The following is a 20,373-nucleotide window of genomic DNA, read 5'->3' as shown; positions in this document are numbered from 1 at the left end:
ATGTGGTACTTCAGAAATGGAAAATAAAATTGTGTAGAGGAAGGTAAAATCAGTGACTGGGGAAACAAAAATCAATGACTGAAATGAAGGACTGTTCCAATTCTTGTCACATTTACATATTTATGCTCTCATCATATGTTGATTCACTTCCTAGGGTAAACTTTTAAAGCCAAGTTTTCTGATTCCAAACTCGAATAAATTCAGGACTTTATTCCTTTAGCTACTTTTCATTCTGTGCCATGGTATAGCATAATGAAATAGATGCTCACCAGTTCAGGCCATTCATCCTCACTGAAACACTAACTACTGCAGATGGCTGGATTCCCTCTTTGGATACTAGCTAGCCTAGCTGACAGTACTCCAGTATACTGCAATTTCTCTGTCTTTTGTGGATATTTAAATTTAAAAAGGAGTGGATAACAGTATCTGCTCTGTAATTTTGCTAAACTCACAGGAGAAAAATAGCTATAAAACCTACCTAGAAAACACTTGATTAACTCAGTGGGTGAATAGTTAGGATGTAGCCCCCTGCTCCATTACAGAGGAAGAAAAAGGTTGAATTAATTCTTAAGTTACCTTTTTAAGTTGACTAATCATCTTAGTTACTATTACAGTAATTTTCATTAAATATGTACATCACATTTGGAATATGTGTAACTCAGTTTATTTTTGGCCTAAGTTCAAAAATGTAAAACGGTAGCTTATCATCTATAAAATGAAAAATTCTGTTACAAAAGATAGAATTTACTTTTTTTGATGAATGATAGGCCTGTTTGTCATCTCATTTTGGAATGGCATTATACATTCATAATTTCTTTATTAAATATGTTTTATTTTAAACAAATAGCATAAGACTTTTAAAATATTTAAGGAAAAAGATAGCATTATGTTTTCATTAAAATGTGACATTTTAGCTTTTAAAGTGGTTGAATGTGGATTTAGTAGTCCTTTATCTTACTGTGCAGTTTTTGCTGATAGCTACTTTGGAGAAAGCCTATTCTCATATTCAGTCATTTACTGGCAGTCCTTGTCAACTGTGGAAATCCCAGGTGACTGGAAATTGGCAGATGTGACACCTATCTGTAAGAACAGTCAGAGCAATTTTGTGATTGCAGGATTCTATTACTTCAGTCCAGTAAGTAGTCATCTGTTTTAGTGTGGCTCAACAGGTTTCTAGTTTGCTCAACTCACGGGGGAAAACAATAGCTAGGGAATTAAGAAGCCTTAAAGCTGAACAAATACCTTGCAATATAGTCTTTGGTAGAGACATACCATTAGACATGTCTTTTACACATATCTTCAAAGTCTAACAAAGTAGATTCCCCAGTAGGAGACAGTAAAAGCTCCTAATATTCCATTTTGCTTCTCTGTAATTTCTTTTCCTGTTTTCTTTTACTTGTTGAGTAGTTTTAACAATTTAAATTTTAAAAGTTGGATTAATTGTATTTGACTCATGGAAATGAATTTAGAAGATAACAATTTCCTCTGAGTTTTGTGATATTTGTTAGCATGGCAGGTTACAGGGATTCAAACCTCTCATCTATGGAAGATAGACCGTACCATGTATTTAATAGTTCATGTTTTGTCAGCCTGCTGCAGCCAGTCACCATTTTGTTAGCTCAAAACCAGCCCAAGTTTTGTGTTGTCTTTACCAGATGGTTGTTCAGGATCTCTTTTAATCGTAAATGACATCTGGACATTACATTGTTGTGATGTTTATGAGATACAGAAATGAGTGGAAAGAGTTGGGTGGATGAGTTTGTGTGGGATATTGTGTGGGTAGTGGGAACAAGATATTCCATTGGAAGGGACATCTGAAATGTAGGCTGCAGAGGCAGAGAATCCTTACCTCATTAGTTCTTGTGTTCACTGAGATGCTTGTACTGTTGATTTTCTACATTCTTATGGTTGCTGTGCTTGAGATGTCATTACAGGAATCCAGTTTTCAGAGCAGGGCAAGTCATCATGTAACAAAACCCTAAAATGTACCTTGAGGTATCTCCTGTAAAATACAGTTATTGATTGAGCAATTTCCAGCCTTTTAATTATAAAATAATTCTGAATGTAGTGTGTCCATCATATTCTGAATGATGCCCAGGTTTGAAAAAAGTCCTTTGGAGTTCCCCAAGAACCTTCTTTATGGATTTCAGGACAACCAGAATGTTCTGGTGTGCAATAAGCATTTTCCTGAGAGAAAAGAACTACCACTTCATTTCTGGTATGTGAAAACGATACTGTTAAAACTTTTGTGGCTTTACAAACTATTTTGGTAGGCTGTGTAAAAATGTCTTCTTTCTCCGATGTTTTTGCATTTCAGTGTGTGCATTGTGGTGAGCTTTTTTCTGTCCTTCCTGTTCTGACACTATATAACTTCATCCATATGTTTATACACTGTGATTTATGTAAAAATTAGGGTTTACAGCTTCCTGCATTTGTCCTATTTTGCACTGCTCACCATGATTCAGCTACAGGAGAGTCAATACAAGGCTGCCTAGGGTTGTCTTGTTCCTAAAGTGGTTTTGCCTTTAAAGAGAATTGTTTTTTGTAGGTGCAGTGTCAAACCATTGTAAGCATTCTGTGTAATGTATTTGTTGCATAAAGCCACTACAATGAGAGCAGGTTGTGTGACGTGTTTCTGCTCCCAGTCCCTGGGAGCTGCAGGTATTTTCTGGAACAGGTATCCAGGTTACCAGCCTTCCAGAGGTCTGGCAGCACAGGTGGGAGGCAGCAGCATCTGTCCTCTGATGAGCAAAATAGTCCCTTTGCTGTAGTGACAACAAATCTGAAAGTAAACTTTTAACAAATCCTTCTTGACCTTTTAACAAGAATTAATATGTTTAATCTCAGATTTAGTGACAAGGTTACATGGTATAGCCCCTTCCCATCAAATTTGTGGTTTATGCTAGACATTGAACAAAACGAATGAGAGAGGTGGTCAGTGCAACTCTCTCTGGGTTCTCATTATAGAATTATGAAGATTTGTTTCTTGGAAACATTTTTAAAAATAATTTTCAGTGACAGATTGCAAACTTACTTTGCTTCCTCTGATTTTTTAAATGTGTTTTAGCTTCCATACCAATTCATCAATATACAGCTAAAACTGATGTTTTCAGAGGATGCCTTGTAGTATGCCTAGCTTATTGGAAAAATTACTATTCACTACAACCAGAATGAAGAACCAGTATAATTCAGAGAGATATTTCAGCTCTTCTAGTCTTAAGAACAGACTTTATGCTAATTAACACAAGAATTTCAGAGGCAGATGAAGCGTGCACTTACTTCTTTGTATTCTAGAGAGCAATTTCCAGAATTCAGCTATGCTTTGAAGATGGAAAAAAGCACATCAGAGTGAATTAGTGCCCAGGGGTGGTGGTGGTGGTATCAATGTCATGAGGTGTCTTTGAATATGATATAAAAAAACATGGTTGTATATTCAACCTTTCCTGAATCTGATTGTAAAATGTGCATATAGGTAGGCAAAGATAATTTGAAATTTTATTTTCCTGAGAAATTTTGAATAAAAATTTCAAACAGTTTCCAGTATCTGTACTTTTTAAATTTTGAATCCTGTAAGCTGACGATCAGCAGTCAGCACAGTGTATATAGTAAGCTGCTTCTCTGGATTGCATTGTTAATAGACAGCATTTTTTCTTGAAATTAATGATTGTTGTACACTTCCTTATATTTGCTGTCTACGCCTACAGCAGTTTTTCTTAGTATACCGGTTCAAGAGAGAGGTTTTTGTTAGTACTGGAAGCCTGTTACTTCAACACATCCATAGTGTGCGTGTGTCTCAACATGAGTCAACAAGATTCTATGGATACTCAAAATATTTTGAAACCATATGAACAGAATGTGTATTTTCCTCTGGCTAGTAAAAATCAGTCATAAAGTCTTCATAGACTTATAATATGCAGAATCCAACCAGCTTGGCAAATAAATTGTTTGTTAAAACAAGTTCTGGCTATGTCTCCAAGCTGCATTTAGACAGAATAGCATTTTGTTCATGCCAGGTACTGGACTGTCTGCTGGAGACTCAGGTTTTCTATTCAAGCAGGTTGGAGCAGATTTTTGACATGACCAATGACCTTCCTAGGGAAGAATGTTAGTAGAAAATTTGTTCTTTGTGCACATTTTATGAGATGAGAAGTGTTTTGTGTTGCCTGTTAGGTATTGTATGATGTCTGAATGAAGAAATAAAATTATTGCTTTTTTTGAAGAGTTAGTGGTTCAGTGGAAGAGAAATAATTTGAGGTTTAGTCCTTGTTTAACAGGCTTATTCCAGGTTCCTCTGATACTGATTATGAGACTAAATATAAGAGTGTTGTCTTTTTAAGAAGGGAACTTGATCTGGATTTTCAAGTGCTTTTTTTCAGTAATGTTTGCCTGAGTCCAGATTAGATACATTAATAATTAGGCATTGTTTCCATCTTAACAGTGATGTGAAAAGTTTATGGCTAAATTTGCCAGTTTTAAGTTATGTTTCTAAATTGCACAGAAGCATCTTGATTAGTCTTATTGTTTAGTTTTGTGGTGGTTTAACACCAGACAGAAATTAAACTGCAAATAAGCCTCTCCCCTTTCCCCCTTCCCCCTCTAGTGAGAGAGGAACAAAGTCCAAGATGTGGGTTAATGAGAGCAAACATGGAATAAGAAATGCACAGTAAAAGCAACAATATTAGCAACAAAAGTATACCAAAAAATAAGAAAATGTGCTTTACACACAAAAGGTGTTCACCACCTCAGTTTAGTTCTGGCTTCCCCAGACAAAGACAAGATGGTGGGTGCTCCCACTGTCAGTGCTTCCCATCCCTAGCTCTGAAACAATGAAAAGCAGTGATGGACAGCCCCCTAAAAACCAGGTCACATTGCACCATGCCCCTTGTTTCTGGACAGTGTGCTGGGACTCTGTTCCATGTGGCACTGCCGCTTTTGACCAGTTCCTTCCTCTGAGGCTTGGTTTGGGCTGAGCTACTCTCATCCTGGCTTTGCTGCTCCTTCGTTCCCCACAGCCACTTCCCGCACTGGCACCGTGCCATGCTGGCTCTGCTGAGATTTGTCTCTGTGCCAGCTCCACTTCCAGACCGCTTTGCCAGACTCCACTGGGCTCAGCTGCTTTCATCGCCCAGAGCCACACTCTGCTGAGTGATGGAAAGAGGAGGGCAGGGTCACCATGGCTGGTCCTGAGAGAGTGGAGACAGTGTCCCAGCCATGGTATGTGCTCACCCTTTGCTTCCCCTGAAGCTACACCTCATGATGACCTGTGTGGTGTAGAACAGCTGCCTGGCCATGTTCACGTGGCTCTCAGCTCCTACCCCTCTCCAAAACCAGGGCAGGTGTCTTCTGTGTCTCCTCAGATGGGTTCTGAGTCAGTTGTGTGCTTTAAACCCATGCAGCAATTAATTTGTTGTGCTGAACTCATCTTTGTTCCTACTTTATCCATATGCATTTGTCTTTTATATGTCTGCTTTCATATGTAATTTTTTGGTGGGTTATTTTTGTATTCTGGTGCTTCTTCATTATTCTTTTTAATATCTTCTTTCTGTCTGACCTATTTTTTGGCATCTATTCATCAGCGATTTTCATCTAGCATTATATGACAGGTTCTTCTGTAGGAGTTTATAGGAGACATGCTGGGAAAAGATTTCATTTGTTCTCCCTTTGCAACTGTGCTTGTGTCTGAAATTGTGTTTAAATGTGATAGGAATGCAAAGAAAGACTGGTGCCTCTAAATGTTGCCTATGCCCAACCCTGCCACATTATTATCAGCTTAAATTTCTGCAAATCAGAAGAAGACAAGAATGCATTGTATTTTAGAATCTTTTACTGGGGGTAATTATGAATATTAGATATCAAGTGTACTTAATGTATTTGAGTTAATGTCATTGTAACAAAGTTGCACAAAATCATCAGCACCAGAGGTTAGTTTTACATTTTGGTTCCACATTAAGAAGCAGCCATATATAAACAACCAATTATGTAGAAAAGAAATATTTTCTAACCCTAAGTTTTCAAAGGATTATCAAGTTAATGGCTGCATTGAGTCATGTTGATTCTTGCAGAAATAAATGTTATTTTGGGAAAATTCTTGGAAGAACTTGCAGGTTCTTTTTCAACAAAAGAATTGTTTGAACTAATTATGCAAAGTTTATTTCTATTAACATTTCTTTTAAATGTTGGGGGGCTATATTTTTTTTTTTTTTTTGAAAAGTGTGCAGTTCGTGCAGCTACTGAAGGCAGAATCCTTGTTCTGGAAGGCTTGGAGAAGGCTGAGCGGAATGTCCTGCCAGTGTTAAACAATTTGCTGGAAAATAGGGAAATGCAGCTTGAAGATGGCCGTTTTCTCATGTCTGCAGATCGTTATGACAAACTTCTGCAGGTATGGAAATGCTATTTGATTTTTTTTTTTTTTGCCTCCTCGTCTTGGTAGTGCTGGAATATTATTGTGAAGGTGAGAGTACTTTAGGAGTCAAATGGGGGAAATTTCACCAAGGTTTCAGCTTTTTTTTCTATGTTATCTACATATGAAAAAGAGTAGTATATGTTAACCTTGTATGAAGCCTGTATGTTTCTAAAATGACATTTCTAAAATGTCATTGTGAAAAGACATTTAAGTTGAAGCTGTTGCCATGAAGTTCAGATAATGCTTCAGCATGGCAGTAGCCTTGTTGCTAAGCTTCTAAAATAGTAGGATACCAAAAGATAAGTATCTCTATATTCAGTCATTATATTGGTGCTGTTTTGCCTTTAATTTACAAAAGTATATGTAAACAGAAGTCTAAACTAAAGAAAATGGTTAGAGACTTTTCCTTTGATGGGAAATCGAATTTCAGTGTCTGCTGTTATTAATGCTGTAAACCATTTTTATTTCTTTGAGCCTCACTGCTTGAGTGGATACTCTTCAGGTTTTTTTCTTTTGATAGTTTCAGTAGTACTTTGGATCTTAGTTCCATGTACAGTTTCCAGTCACATACCTGTCAGTCTGACACCTGCTTCTTCATGTTTCTGTTCTGTCACACCTGCAGTTAGGTGTATGATTCAAACCCATGTTGCACAGCAACAAAATTTGCAATAAGCCTTCAGACGCTGATCTCAATTGTATGAGGTTACCAGCTGTGCTGAAGTACCATCAAAAAATTTTTTTGTAATATTTAATTAGTAGATGCAATTACTGGAAGAATTAGTATTATATTTCAAAAACAAGCTTTTAAAATGTAATTGTATTTAAAGAATGAAAATAAGAATTCAAACTAAGGTTTGGTTGTGAAAAATCTTTCTTCCTTTTAAACACTTTTCTGATGATTAAATGTTTCAAAGCAATTGCCTCAGGCACACTGATAATAGTATATGAAATAAATAAATCTCTTGCTACAGTACTAAATCTAATATTGTTGTTTTGTTGTTTGGGGACTATTTTATTATACAAACTAATATTCAGTTTTGCTTCTCCTTTTTGAATAATTTCTGAGCATTTAGGTTTGAAGGAAATGTATTCATGTATAGTTTTAGGTAGGACTTAACTATAATGTGGATAGATAGAGAGCATTTTTGTATGCAAATAATCTCTTGCATGACAATACAATATTTAATGTCCTCATGAATGAGACTAGTTCTGTATTATTTCAAATAATAAAGTATATTTTGTGAATGAAGCTTCTAAAATGGAGATTTTAGTTGCCTTTGCACTTATATGAGAGGGAAAGAAGAAGAAAAAAACCTTGTTTATTGTAACACACTTCTTCTATTTTAGAATAAGTATATTTTGTGGTCAGTTTGTTTTCTGTTCTTTGTAGAAAGAGTGTTGTATTTGTACATTTTCACAAGATGTAATGTAAGGTCACATCACAACAGGCACCATCATCTCTAGGGTTTTTGGTCATAATGCTACAGGTCTGAAAGCTATACCTAATTAATAATTTTTTTCTATGTTTGTTTTGGAAAAACTTGTTTTTATCATCCAGAGATTTGACTGGTTCAAGTCTTTCTAGTCACTGTGTGAAAGATGAGAACATTTGAGAAATACCACATTTAGGCTGAAGGACTGGGGCTTTTAGTTGGACTGGGGCTTTTAGTTGAACTGGAGCTTAGTCATCATAAGTTTTTAATGGCACAATGTGGGTTTTTTTTTCAATTTATTTAGGAGCATACAAAATCAGAGTTAGATACATGGAAGATTGTTCGGGTTAGTGAAGATTTTCGAGTGATAGCCTTGGGCCTGCCAGTACCTAAATACTCTGGTAACCCTTTGGATCCACCCCTTCGCTCTCGATTTCAAGCTAGAGATGTTTATCATCTGCCCTTTAAGGTGAGTGTGGGAGCAGAAGACTGGATCATTTGTAATGAGTAGAGATAATATTCTGATGTTATGTTTTATTTACGTCACCTCTGAAAAGAATTCTTGGGTAACAAATTTATCTTAAGGTGCATTTTTTGTATTTTCATATTGCATAATAAATTCCTGACATGCAGTCTTAGAGTTGCCATGGAATGTTGCAGCAGAACAGTAACTTCCATAGCACAGCCCTAAAATAAAGAATTTTATCTTTTTTTTGTTCTTAGATAAAATTAATTCTGTGTCAAGGAGTGAGTAGAATCCTCATGTCTACATTAGAGGGAAAGATAGAAAATGCTTCATATCATGACCTGTGACCCACAATATGATGCCGAAATTAATTTATTCTGTGATTTTATATTCTATTTCCAGGACCATCTTCAGCTGTTATATTCAATTGGATCAAACGTTTCCACAGAGAGGTAATTTTTTATAATTAGAAAAAAATTGAATGAAGAAGCTATGTCCTTTCAGAATTCCATGCTATTTTTGTGTCTCTGTCACTGCATAGAGACCAGAAATGAATAAATTTTTAATACATGTGGGCATATGCTCACACAGCTTTTTGTATGCAGCCTTCATATAATGAATCCTTAGTGCTTTAGAACTTTGGTCACACCTTACTTGTGTGCTCTCAGAAGTAGTGTCAGCATCTTTTACTATATTTAACTTTTTATGCTTTAGTATTTTAAATACAGATAGCATGTATAAAATTCTGTGGTTACTTTTTCATGTGCAGAATTTCTCAGCTCCTGTCTTTTGCTACAACTCTCTGTTCTCAAGAATCTTCTACATTGGGACTTCCAGATTTTCCTTTAGACAGCTTGTCGGCTGCAGTTCAGATTTTGGTATGTGCATACATGTGCTGTGAAATCATTTGGGTTTTAAATGGCTCAGAATTAGATTTGGTTTATTCATATTGTTAGAAGATGATTAACATAAATATTTGAAAAAAACCTGAAAAGACTAAGAATAGCTTGAGGGAGAAAAGTCTCAGTCAGATATCTCTGGATAATGCTTTAACCAAACATATAGCATAATACTGAAGAACAAAGTATTGTATGACATAAGATTTGTGTTATTATTAAATGTATCTTAGTGCTCAGTTTATTATTTTCCCCCCTCTGGTAAATCACCTTACCAGACCTCAGGGCATCTACAGTTTATCTAATGGCACTGAGGTAGCAAGTGGAGAGAAATAAAAACCACAAGGTAAAAGTACTTTGTATTTAATGTTACACATGTAAATCAGATTGATTGCACTACAAAGATACCTGTTGCTCTTCACTGACACCTTAAAGGACCCAAAAAAAATGTGGGCATAGGAAGCAGTTAAATCGTATGAGAGGAAGCCTAGATTATGTCTATGGGCTGACTGGTGAATTTAGAATAAACAGAAATGGAGGATTATGTGAAGATGCAGGCTGTGCACTCTCAAAGATGCAGTGCTTCCTGACAGCTAAGTCCAGAGGGAAATAGGAATTGTACATCTGCAGAGTTCACAGTGACAGGTCAGGCAGCTCAGGACTAAAGCTGTGTCAGTCTTTCTGCTTTCCTGCATAGTCTTTTGTCCCTTGGATTTTATAATTACATGGTAAAAAGTCAAAGACAACATGGAAGGTGCCTCCTGAAGGAAGTCAGGCACGTGAGATCTGTATAGAGAAGGGTTGGTGCCCTTTTGTATGCAGGAAGGTATGGTCAAACCAGGAGGGTAAAATGCCAGGAGAGTTTCTCAGACCAGCCCTCCAAGGTGCAGGTGTCTGTAGAAGGAACTCTGGATAGTTCTCTGTCGTCTCATGTGCAGTCATTTTATCTATGGTACTGCTCAGCAGCAGATCACTTCCTACATATTTTATTGGATTATAAACATTAAAGCATATCAATTACTTGTGTTACTGTGGTGCTCAATACCCTCAGTTATGCTGAACAGACAGAATTTGTTTTCTGAATTAGGGGTCCTACATTAGATATTAAGAAGTGATGAAAATTCAAGTGCAGTGAAATGAAGTAGTATTTGAAGGGCTTTGGGAAAAAATATTGTTGGATTTTGAAATAAATTGCAACTTTTTATTCTTTGAGCTTCAAAGTGAAAAATTCTTTTTAAATGAATGCCAGATGGCTTTCAGAGTAACAGAAAGAAAATGAGCCCTAAGCTATTATCTAAACTATGAAGTGAAGGAAGCATTTTGTTTTACAGTAGAGAATGTGAACTGTTACCGTTGTATGAGTGTCTTTTTTAGGTAAATGGAAACTGTTTCTTTTAGAATTAGTTTTAATCACTTGGATTTCTAAGCTGTGCTCAATGATTTTGAGGTACATAATTTTTCCTTTTTATGTTGGGTCAGTGCCATACTCTGCTTCTAGTTTAGTTAGTCTAACTGTTTAAAAGTGTCAAGAGAGTGCATTGTGATGAGTAGTTTCTTATCTTCTGTCATAGAGTCACACAGTCCCAAAACATAATAGTTTGAGAACTCCTGCCTGACAAAAGGGAAATTTTTTCATAGGGTCTTGTTCTGGTGTGGGTTATTTTAAACATTTCATTGTAATTATTACTTATTTGAGATAATGTGGAAAAATTACATGGTATGTCTTTATATATACATGAAGGGCTTTTAAAATGCAATAAAGGGCTCCATGAAGCTGTACATTTACTATAGTGCAATAACTGGTTTATTTTTACTGGGGTTTTTTTTATGTGGAATGTTATAAATAGTGTTACTGCTTATAAATTGAATTATGCATTTCATAAAATATGTCTCCTGGTTTCATTTCCAAGGAACTCTTCTTTCTGTTGTGTGCTTATGTAAATCCAAGTGTATAATTGAAAATCAGTTAATTTTATTTGAATTGCTTTATTTGCTTTGATGAAGGCTTAAAAAGATAGTGTCAGTCAAATGACTGTTTTCCACTAGTGTTACACACACAAATGGTCCTTAAAAATTTGCAAGTCAATTTCAAAGCAAACAATCAATATTTAATCGATTGAGAGAGAGTTTGAAACGCCATTTTTCTACCTGGAAAGACTTTATGCATAGTGTCTTCAGACGTCATAAATAGTCAAATGTTTTTCTAGTTCAGGCAGCAATTGACAAAAGATTTAGTACTTAAATCTAAAAGAGAGATAGTAAAAAAAAGGTTGGGGCTTTTTTCTGTAGGAAGTACAAGCATACTTAGTTATTCTCTTCAAAACAGCACAATTTTAATTAAACTGTTCAGAAATTTCTATCAACTGATTTGTTAAATAGAACTGGTACAATATGATAGAATCAAAATTAAATACTATAAATTGCTGTGAATGTGTAAATTGTTATTGAAATACAGATTTCTTGTCATATGTTTTTTTTTTTCTAGTAGTACTGTGAAACTCATTTACTTGTGGTGGGATTTGTCTCTCTTGGCCATATTTGTCTTTGGGTATTTGAGCCAGTCTCTGTAGCTTCCATTTATGCACAAGAAAGAAAATAATTTTTAGAACATAGTTCTTCTAATCTACTTTGGACACTTAAATTATAATGAATTACGCCTGAGAAGTGCCTGGTTTGACATCTAGTCAAATACTGCTCGTAGTGGTCCTTTGTATATTGCCCTTACAGTCTTATTTTAAGTTCAAAGCTGTGCATAATTTTGTGTTAATGACTAGTGACAGAATGAGCCAATAATTTTTTCAATTCTTTAAAATTTTAATTAGGATTCCTTTCCTATGATGTCAGTCCAGCATGTTATTGACCGGCTGTACCCCTATCATCTTTTCCTTGGAAAGGAAGGCAAGACTGCAGTCAAAGACATGTTAAAAGTAAGTATTATGCCAATAGTTCTCCTGATTAATGGTATGACTTGGTTTGGGGCAAATTTTGTGAGAAAATTCCGGAAGTGGTCTTTTCTAGAAAGCAAATTCAAGTGGCCTCTCCCCCAATTTGTTTGAGACATAAACCTCCTTTGAGAAAAGTGGAAAAAACTGCTTATTTAGCAAGCAAAGTACTCACAAACATGAAAAAAAAAATAATATTAAACAATGGAACGTCTCGCTGTTCTGAAGAGATGGCAAATTCAGAGTCCTTGTCATGGGCTGCAGCTCAACTCACTCAGTCTCTTATCAGTCCCTCCTGCACTGGGTAATGCTGCATTCTGGGCCCTGGTGCACCACAGGCAAGAGCTCACGGTGTTTTTCTGGGTTTTCAGTCCAGAGCAGGGCTGAACAGTTCCAAGAAAAAAAAAACAAACACAGTCCAGGAAACTTCTCTGCCTCAGCTAGCTAAAAGCTAACTAAAAGCAAGGAGTGCCCTGTCCCACTGTCTGTGCTGCAGACGACGCACACTGAGAGAGTGAGGGATGTGGGGGAGTGAAAATGAAGCTTCTGCACACACAAACTGCATGCCATTGCTTCCCCCTCGCTTTGCTCCCAGATATCATTTCAAAGGGATAGAACTAATTTCTGGGCTAAACAGACTAATGGGGATACAATTCAGCATCATAAAGTCACCCCAGGACATGGTACTTCATTATTTCTGTATAAAAAAAGAAATCTTAGGTAATTTAAATGGCTATATTATTGCTGATGCTTAAAATTTTCATAGCAGTATTTTTAAAATACTCTCATAAACTAGTTAATTTCATTATAGTGAAAGGTGAAACCTCTAGGATCTTTGGAACATTTAGACCTCAGTTAAAGACTACAGAAAAGTCCTCATTATATAATTAGTGGTTAATTAATCTGAAAGTAGTTACTTGTATGGTTAAGGTAGTCAAATGCTTAAAAAATATCTCTGGCATTTGGCATTTAAGATAAGATTCTAAAAAGACTAAGTATCATATACACAAAGTACATTCACTATTGCATGATTATAGATTTATTAGTCTCTGGATTTGGTCTGTGTTACTTGTTGTTTCTTGTTGGTCAGATCTGTTTTTTCAAGTTTGTTCATGTTAAATAGTAGCTTACAAAGCCTATAATTATGATGGGTTATTTTATTTATGTTTTAAAACATTGTGTCAAAGCATTGTGTCAGCTTTCTTTAACTTTTAATATGTTGTAGGAGTTACATATGTTGCTGAAAATTAGCCTTAAAGCATTTTAACTAGTTCTTTTAGTCCTGAAAATTGAATACGATTTCTATGTTCATATTTGGAAATAACCAACTTTGTAGCTAGCAAATATTTGGTTTGCCTAAAACCAAGCTTATGTCTTAGGGAAATGTTTGCAGCTGATCCCTGCTTTCCCCCTTCTCTCCCCTCTTTTTTGCATTGGAGTTCAGTCCTGTATTCCCTATGTAACTGGGCTGCTCTTCTACTTGTCTTAATCAATTTTGGGATGGACATTACTTGCATTTGATTAGGAGGATGTCCTGAATGACTTGCTAGCTTTTCTGAACCATCAAAGCTGACTCTTACTGGGTTCTACCTACCACTTCTATGAATAAGCCAATATGGCTTGAAGTCTGGGGCCTGAAGTAATTTGTCACTTGCCTTTAATTGTTGCACAGGAACTCCCATCTGAATATAAGGAAGAACTTCTTTACTGTGCAGGTAACCCAGCACTGGAACACATTCCCCTGAGAGGTTGTGGAGTCTGTCTCACTGGAGATTTTCAAGAACCATATGGACACAATACTGTGCCACATGTCTTTCTCAATAATAATCTACTTTTGAGTACCTCACTGATAGATTTTTCTGTGTTAATTTTCCTCTTTTTAAAGACAGTCTTCCTCATCACTACCTTCACTTACTATGTCAACAAGTACATATAATATCATTTGGCATTTTATTCTATTTGCACACCACAAATCTTGTTAAGCAACGGATATGAAGAAATACAGAAAATAACTGGTTGTGTTGAGGAACATCTGTTTATAATGATGTTATAATAATAGCAGCTCCAGAACTGTATACATTTTAAGAAGAAATTATTTTTTGCATTCTATAAAAATGGTGAGGGAGAGGAGTCTAGCAGAAGCAAGACTCTTCTTATCTGTGGGTTTCCTGAGAATGTCCAAGTAATAACTGCTACTGAATACTTCTTTCTGTGTAAAAGGAATGCTAATCTTGGTGGTAAAAAAATACTGGAAGTGTGCTGGTACTGATGGATTCATTTGTGTATTCAATCACTTATTAACATCAGCTAACATTTAAAGAAAAAACCCCAAATTTTTGATAATGGAATGTGAAGTTGAGGTGTCACGCTCAGAGGCAGATATGGAGATGTAGTAATACAGTTGATAACATACCCTAATTTCAGGATATTTTCCCTTCCAGTCAGCTGTTGGAGCTGAGAAGTGAGATAGCCTGTGGTTATGCCAAACAGGTAGTTTTGGCAGCTGTTGGATGCTGTGCATGTTTCCTGAAGAGATCACATTCTGTCTTCACAAATGTTATCTTCAACTAGGAGAAATCCTTTCCTTATGCACCTTGCTTACTGAGGAAGCACCAAGATCTAGGCACTACTTGTAATTCTTGTTCTCAGTAATGAAATAATGTGACACATTGACTTACATCTTCCATGGGAGTGAAGGTAGTTTCTTGGGAGTGTTTGTGGATGAGAAACTTAACATGACCCAGTAATGTGAGCTTTGAGCCTAGAAATCTAGTTGTACCCTGGGCTGCATCAAAAGCAGCTTAGCCAGCAGGCTGAGAGAGGGGATGCTGCCCCTCCATTTCCCTCTGGTGAGACCCCACCTGGAAGAATGTTGAGGAGAAAAGGATGTCTATAAATGAACTTTGTAATTTGATACTAAATGTAACTCCTTGTTTCAAACTAGTTAACATGAAAAAATGCAATTAAGAATTGTGTACTAATCCAGCATCAGCAGTGGTCTTTAGAGGTGCTTAACATACAAAAGCATTTGTATGACTACTACAGTTTGCAGCATTCATTAGTTCACTAGCTTGCAACAGACAGGACAAAAGTACCAGAATAAACTTGTCAATGATGTGGCTTTGTTTACTCTTATTTGAAGTTTCTTCACTTTGGCAACTGTATCAATTTGTATTCTGATTCTTAAAGATTACCCTTAACTCAGAAGATCTGGTTGGAATTTTTGCCTTCAAAATTATTTGGTACTTTCATGAAATAGTGGCATGAGAAATTATTTTGACTGACAGATGAATATTTGAAATACAATTGTAAAAATCTTGTTTAAAAGTATATATGGTTTTTCTCTGCAAGAGTGAGATATGGAGAAATCACTGATTTCAAGGAAAACACCTTTCAGTTAAACATTGTCAAGCAATAAGCTTAAGCATGTTTCCCACAGCACTGGGGAACTAAGAGGCTTTTATAAAACTGATTGGCTTCATTTAGGCTGAGCATGGTGGCAAATAAGAGGCTCCACATTTTCTATAATTATTTCTTCATTTACTATAAACTTTTAGTTTTTTACTCCAGATTTATCAGATGTTTTGGGTTTACTTTTTTAATTCTCACATACCTTTTGTGAGCTTTTTTTCACAGTGTTGGAAACACCCACTGTTTGGGTTTTTTTAACCTTCTAATTACGAGAATCTTTCCATGAGATTTTAGAAAAATACATACAGAACAGATTTGTCTTAATAAATAAGCAAATCACTTTTTGCCTATATCCTTTTTAGCTTCACTCTAAAGCCCTATAATTTTTCTTTGTTTTTTTCATGCTTTGATTAATTCTCTGTTTACTGTCTTGATCTTATATCAAATAAAAGTTTTTTTGTTGCCTTTACTAATTTTTGTATTACTTGAACACTCACTTTAATCTTACCTGACCTCCTCATTGAAAACTGTTTCCCTATCTCACAGTACATAGGAATGCTTGTAAGACTGGCATTCTATTTCATGTCTAGACAAGAAAGAATTCTTCAGAAGTCTTTTCTCTTCTAAGATATTTCAGTTGCAAATTTAGTTCTAAGGAAGGATTTGTTTCTCTATTACTCCTTCCAAAGTATTTTATAATCTTTGGGGTTTTGCATTAATAGATGCTGTTAGTGCCAATACATACCATTGTAGTGGGATCTGTCAGACTTCATATATCAATCCATCCCATCTTGCATTTGCAGTTTCTATTTCACTGCTTGTAAAACAGTTCAGTCCTCTGATTCTTTGGAAAATTCTCTTTCCTTTCCATGCAGAGAATCTTCCAGACATCTTTGTATGTCTCTTTTGAATAGCCTAGCTGCCTTGTGGGTTCAACTGAATGGTCATCTGCAGCTCTGGCTCCTTTTAGCTCTCTGTTCCTTTGACCAGCTGGATTACTGGTATATTCTTTGCATTTTCCATTTTGAGATATTGCCAATCATTAGATGCTTCCAAGTGGTCAGAATTCATCTTCCTTTTTCCCCTAACTTTTACAGTTTGCTTTTTCTCACATGTTCTTAGGCATGCAGAAGGTGGCCTGATGATTATGAGCTGCCAAACCACTTCTCTGGTTTTTGGTGACTGGTCTATTCTTTGTGCTTTCCTCTGAGTCAGTGAGGCTGCCTGCTTCTGGCTTTCCAAGTATATCTTAAACTTTCTGATACTGAATGTGCTCAGTAGTTGTTCTCTCAAACCACAAATATTTTTTTTCCTTTGCAGCTATCAGCTCAAATATTTTTTAGAGAAAGTTGTTTCTGGCTCAGCAGCAGTGTTTAATGTGTTGTACATCCATTTTATGCCACTCTGATTCCATTTCTATCATAATTCTAAATGAAGAACTGAGTCAAAGAGATCTGTCTTGGTCTGAAAGCCACAGGCAGTTTCATTTATTGCTCCTGTTCAAGTGTAAGTGTGGTATTTACTAGAGTTGTGAGGTTGTTTAATTATCAGAGTTTTCAGTTCAGCAACATCTATGTAATTACATGTGATAAATTCAAATTAACTTAGATTAATTGTGTAGATTGTGTACATTTGGTAACAATTTGCACATAGACATTCCTCTTTCACTGTCCTGACTGAATGTCTAAAAATGCTATAGAACCCTCAACAACAAAGAACAACAAAGAAAATCACACCAAAACAAAAAAAAACCCCAACCAATCAAAAAAACACCTTAGAATTTTTAATCTCTCAAAATCTTCGTGTGCAATTCTGTTGTTGCTGTCTCTAAATCCTTGTTATCCAATATCCAGTGTCTGCCGGTGCAGGTAATCTTGCTCACTCACAGTTATTTTCTTTTATTGGTAAGGGATTTAGTGTACAAGCAGTTAGCATTTTTGTATATAAGCGCCCTTGGCTCTATCCAAAATGCCATTAAATTAGTAAGAATATTGCAATTTATAAATGAAGATAAGTGTGAGAACATTTGGTAGTTGATTTCACAGAATCATAGTTGGAATGTTTCTTAGAATCATACTTGGAGGTAGTACTCAGTGGGCATGTCTGTCCTCTCTTTTTGCCTATGAGTTTAATGGTATCTGAAGTAGACTCAGCTGTTACAATAAGAATATAATTTGGTGCAGCCCTTCACTAAAGCGCATTTATCTTAAATAAGTGGTTAAACATAGTATTTTTGTAAGCTTTTGCTCCAGAATGGAAATTTACAAAGTGATGAAGAAGAAAAGCTTTCGTAAAAATCCATCTCAGTTTTCTTTTTGAACTTTAATAGGCAGTGCTATGAATCCTAGTAGTAATAATACTATATGCCTTTTTAGAGTGCTTTTACATTAATGAATTCTGTTTAAAAACCTCTATTTTCTAAGAATTCTAAGGAGCTGGACAGTACTCCTTTTTCTTTTGTTTACTCAACTTTCATTCTGTTGAATAAAATGGCTCTATGAATTCAATAGTTCCAATAGCTTTTTTTGTGCATAAAGTCCCCAGCATGACTCTCCTTACTTAACATTTTTAAATGTTTTTTTTTTTCTTTCTATGTACAGCAGAAATAAAGAGTATAATGCTCAAAAGTGGATTAAGAAAACATAGGTCCTGTTTTGTCCTTGATATACCTAGAACATGCTGAAGGCTTAATTTGTACAGGTTGTCCTCAATTTTCATTGTACAAGGCAGCTATGAAACTAAGTAAATGCAATGTTTGCTAGTTTTTTTAATTGGTAGTCAGATGTTTAAATCTACAATTGGTTATAATGAGCTGCAGAGATAGGTGATTTATTATTACACATTCTAAAGGCTATGGTTCATTTCTTGTTTTATTTTAGTCTGTCAGGCCAAGACTTGGCAAAGTCACCATGTGACATTTTCACTTTACATCCGTCACTGCAGTCTGAATAAGTATACAATCTCTCTGCTTTGGTTTTAAATGTAAAATATATCAGCCATCAAGAATGTGAACAGAGGTATCTGCAGTAAAAGTTGAAGTAAATGGATTTAGGACTTTACAAGCGATTAATTATGGATATTCTTCTGGCATGAGTTTAGAAGGAACAGTTCTAAAAATCAGAAAGTTGTATTTAATAATTTATTTCCTCACCCCTGAATTTTACAGCGCTTTGAGCTTCAAGATTCAGAAAAACACTTGTTTCCCAGGAAGATTACTGGAGTAGAAAGTGTACATGGAAATAAACCCTTTAAGGCTGATGTAACTGTCCAAATTGGTGAAAAAGAAGTGACATTCCAGGTATGAATTTATATATTCATCAAACTATAATATGTTTTTAAAAAACACTAACTTATTTTCATCTCTTCAAGAATTTGACACACTTGGTAGTAAAAGTCATTTGCACAGAACATTTTTTTTGGTAGAATAGCACATGGTATTCATTGGAGATGCATTTAGATATTAGAATATTAGTTTGTGGACACACATTATTTTATTTCTAGGTAAAGTCAGAGTTTCCTCCATGTGAATCATTACGGTTTGGATGAAAGAAAAAGCATTTCTTTTTTTTTTTTTGTTTTATTGGATTAGAATAGAAGTGAGTATTTATGATGCTCTTAATGCTGCTTTCACTTTTTCTTTTTGTAAAAACAATAGTGTGTCTTTGTTTACACTTCAAATAAAATCTAATGAGTGCTTGGTAATGTTCCGACACAGGATGTTGGGAAAATGGAACAAAGTAATCACATCAAATATGATTAGTTTGAGTTTTGTCCAATGAAGTTTATGACCTGCTAGGTGGTGAAATAAGTACTTAGTCAGGAAACAGATGCTGATCTGAGAATTTGAAGTTAATGTTGAATTTGGAGAGTCTAGAGAGTCTGTAAAGAAAGCGAATTAGTGGGAGTCAGAGAGATTATAATAACATTGGCGAGGAATATCCTAAGAGAGTTTTTACCATGACAAAATGAAGAGGGAATAAGGAAATAACAGCAAATGGGAATTTTTCAGGAAGAGTTGAGTCTGTAGGAACTTGAATCAGTTCTTTTCTGAAGCAAAGATTTTTGGTTTTGTTTGACATATGCTCTGAAAGTACTTCTGCAGAATGCCTCTCTTATGCTCCCTGAACAGGAGAGTATAAGAAGTTTGCAGATTAAACAGTTTTCAGAATAGAGCAGGAAGTGGAAATGTAGAGCAAGAGCCTTAACGTGGTGAACAATTTAATCTCTCCAAAGCTTGGGTCAAAGTAGTTCCTTCAGATTCTCACAATACTAATTGCTCTATCTCTTCCATGTTTCTCTGACGAGCAGTGAATATTGGTAACTTCTTACTTGTCTCTTTCATGAACAGCCTTAAGTTCTTTGCATATCCTAATGCTGTAATTGTATTGGTTTACATTTGGTTAACTTTTTTCATGAAGCGTGGGTGAAAGAGTTTGTCTATTAGAAAATAGGGGGTTTAATTTTGTGACAGTGACAGTTTCTAGTTTGATGGATGTCATCAGCAAAATATTACAGTAGTTTTGGACAGGCATAACCTGGTTCACACAAAGGTTAGAGTTATCACACTAGAGCTTATTCAGCATTTTGATTTACTTTTGTTTTCTTACAGGTTCCAGCTGGAACTGGAATGTTAAAAAATCATTGTCGATCAGATACTTTCATAAGGACTTCCAGCCATAATCAACTGTTGGCAGAAATGATGCAATCCCATATGGTTAAAGATATGTGTTTGATCGGAGGAAAAGTAAAAATTTAAATTTCTATTCTCCCTTCTTCCCCATGATCTTTACAATAGAATCTAATTAATAATTTTTAACTTTTT

General features: G+C 35.5%; 1 protein-coding gene across 1 annotated transcript in view; it reads left to right on the top strand.

The window, feature by feature from the left end:
* The window catches only part of VWA8 (von Willebrand factor A domain containing 8), a 184,539-nt gene that overhangs the window by 32,111 nt on the left and 132,055 nt on the right, over window positions 1-20,373 (top strand). The window contains exons 5-11 of the mRNA XM_021530815.3: window positions 6,212-6,379; window positions 8,141-8,305; window positions 8,705-8,754; window positions 9,072-9,180; window positions 12,021-12,125; window positions 18,718-18,849; window positions 20,161-20,295. Of these exons, the coding sequence (XP_021386490.3) occupies window positions 6,212-6,379; window positions 8,141-8,305; window positions 8,705-8,754; window positions 9,072-9,180; window positions 12,021-12,125; window positions 18,718-18,849; window positions 20,161-20,295 (864 nt within the window). The remainder of the gene's footprint in view (window positions 1-6,211; window positions 6,380-8,140; window positions 8,306-8,704; window positions 8,755-9,071; window positions 9,181-12,020; window positions 12,126-18,717; window positions 18,850-20,160; window positions 20,296-20,373) is intronic.

Source organism: Lonchura striata, chromosome 2, assembly GCF_046129695.1.
Source record: "Lonchura striata isolate bLonStr1 chromosome 2, bLonStr1.mat, whole genome shotgun sequence".
Taxonomy (NCBI): domain Eukaryota; kingdom Metazoa; phylum Chordata; class Aves; order Passeriformes; family Estrildidae; genus Lonchura; species Lonchura striata.
This window is presented reverse-complemented; position numbering and strand designations above follow the sequence as displayed.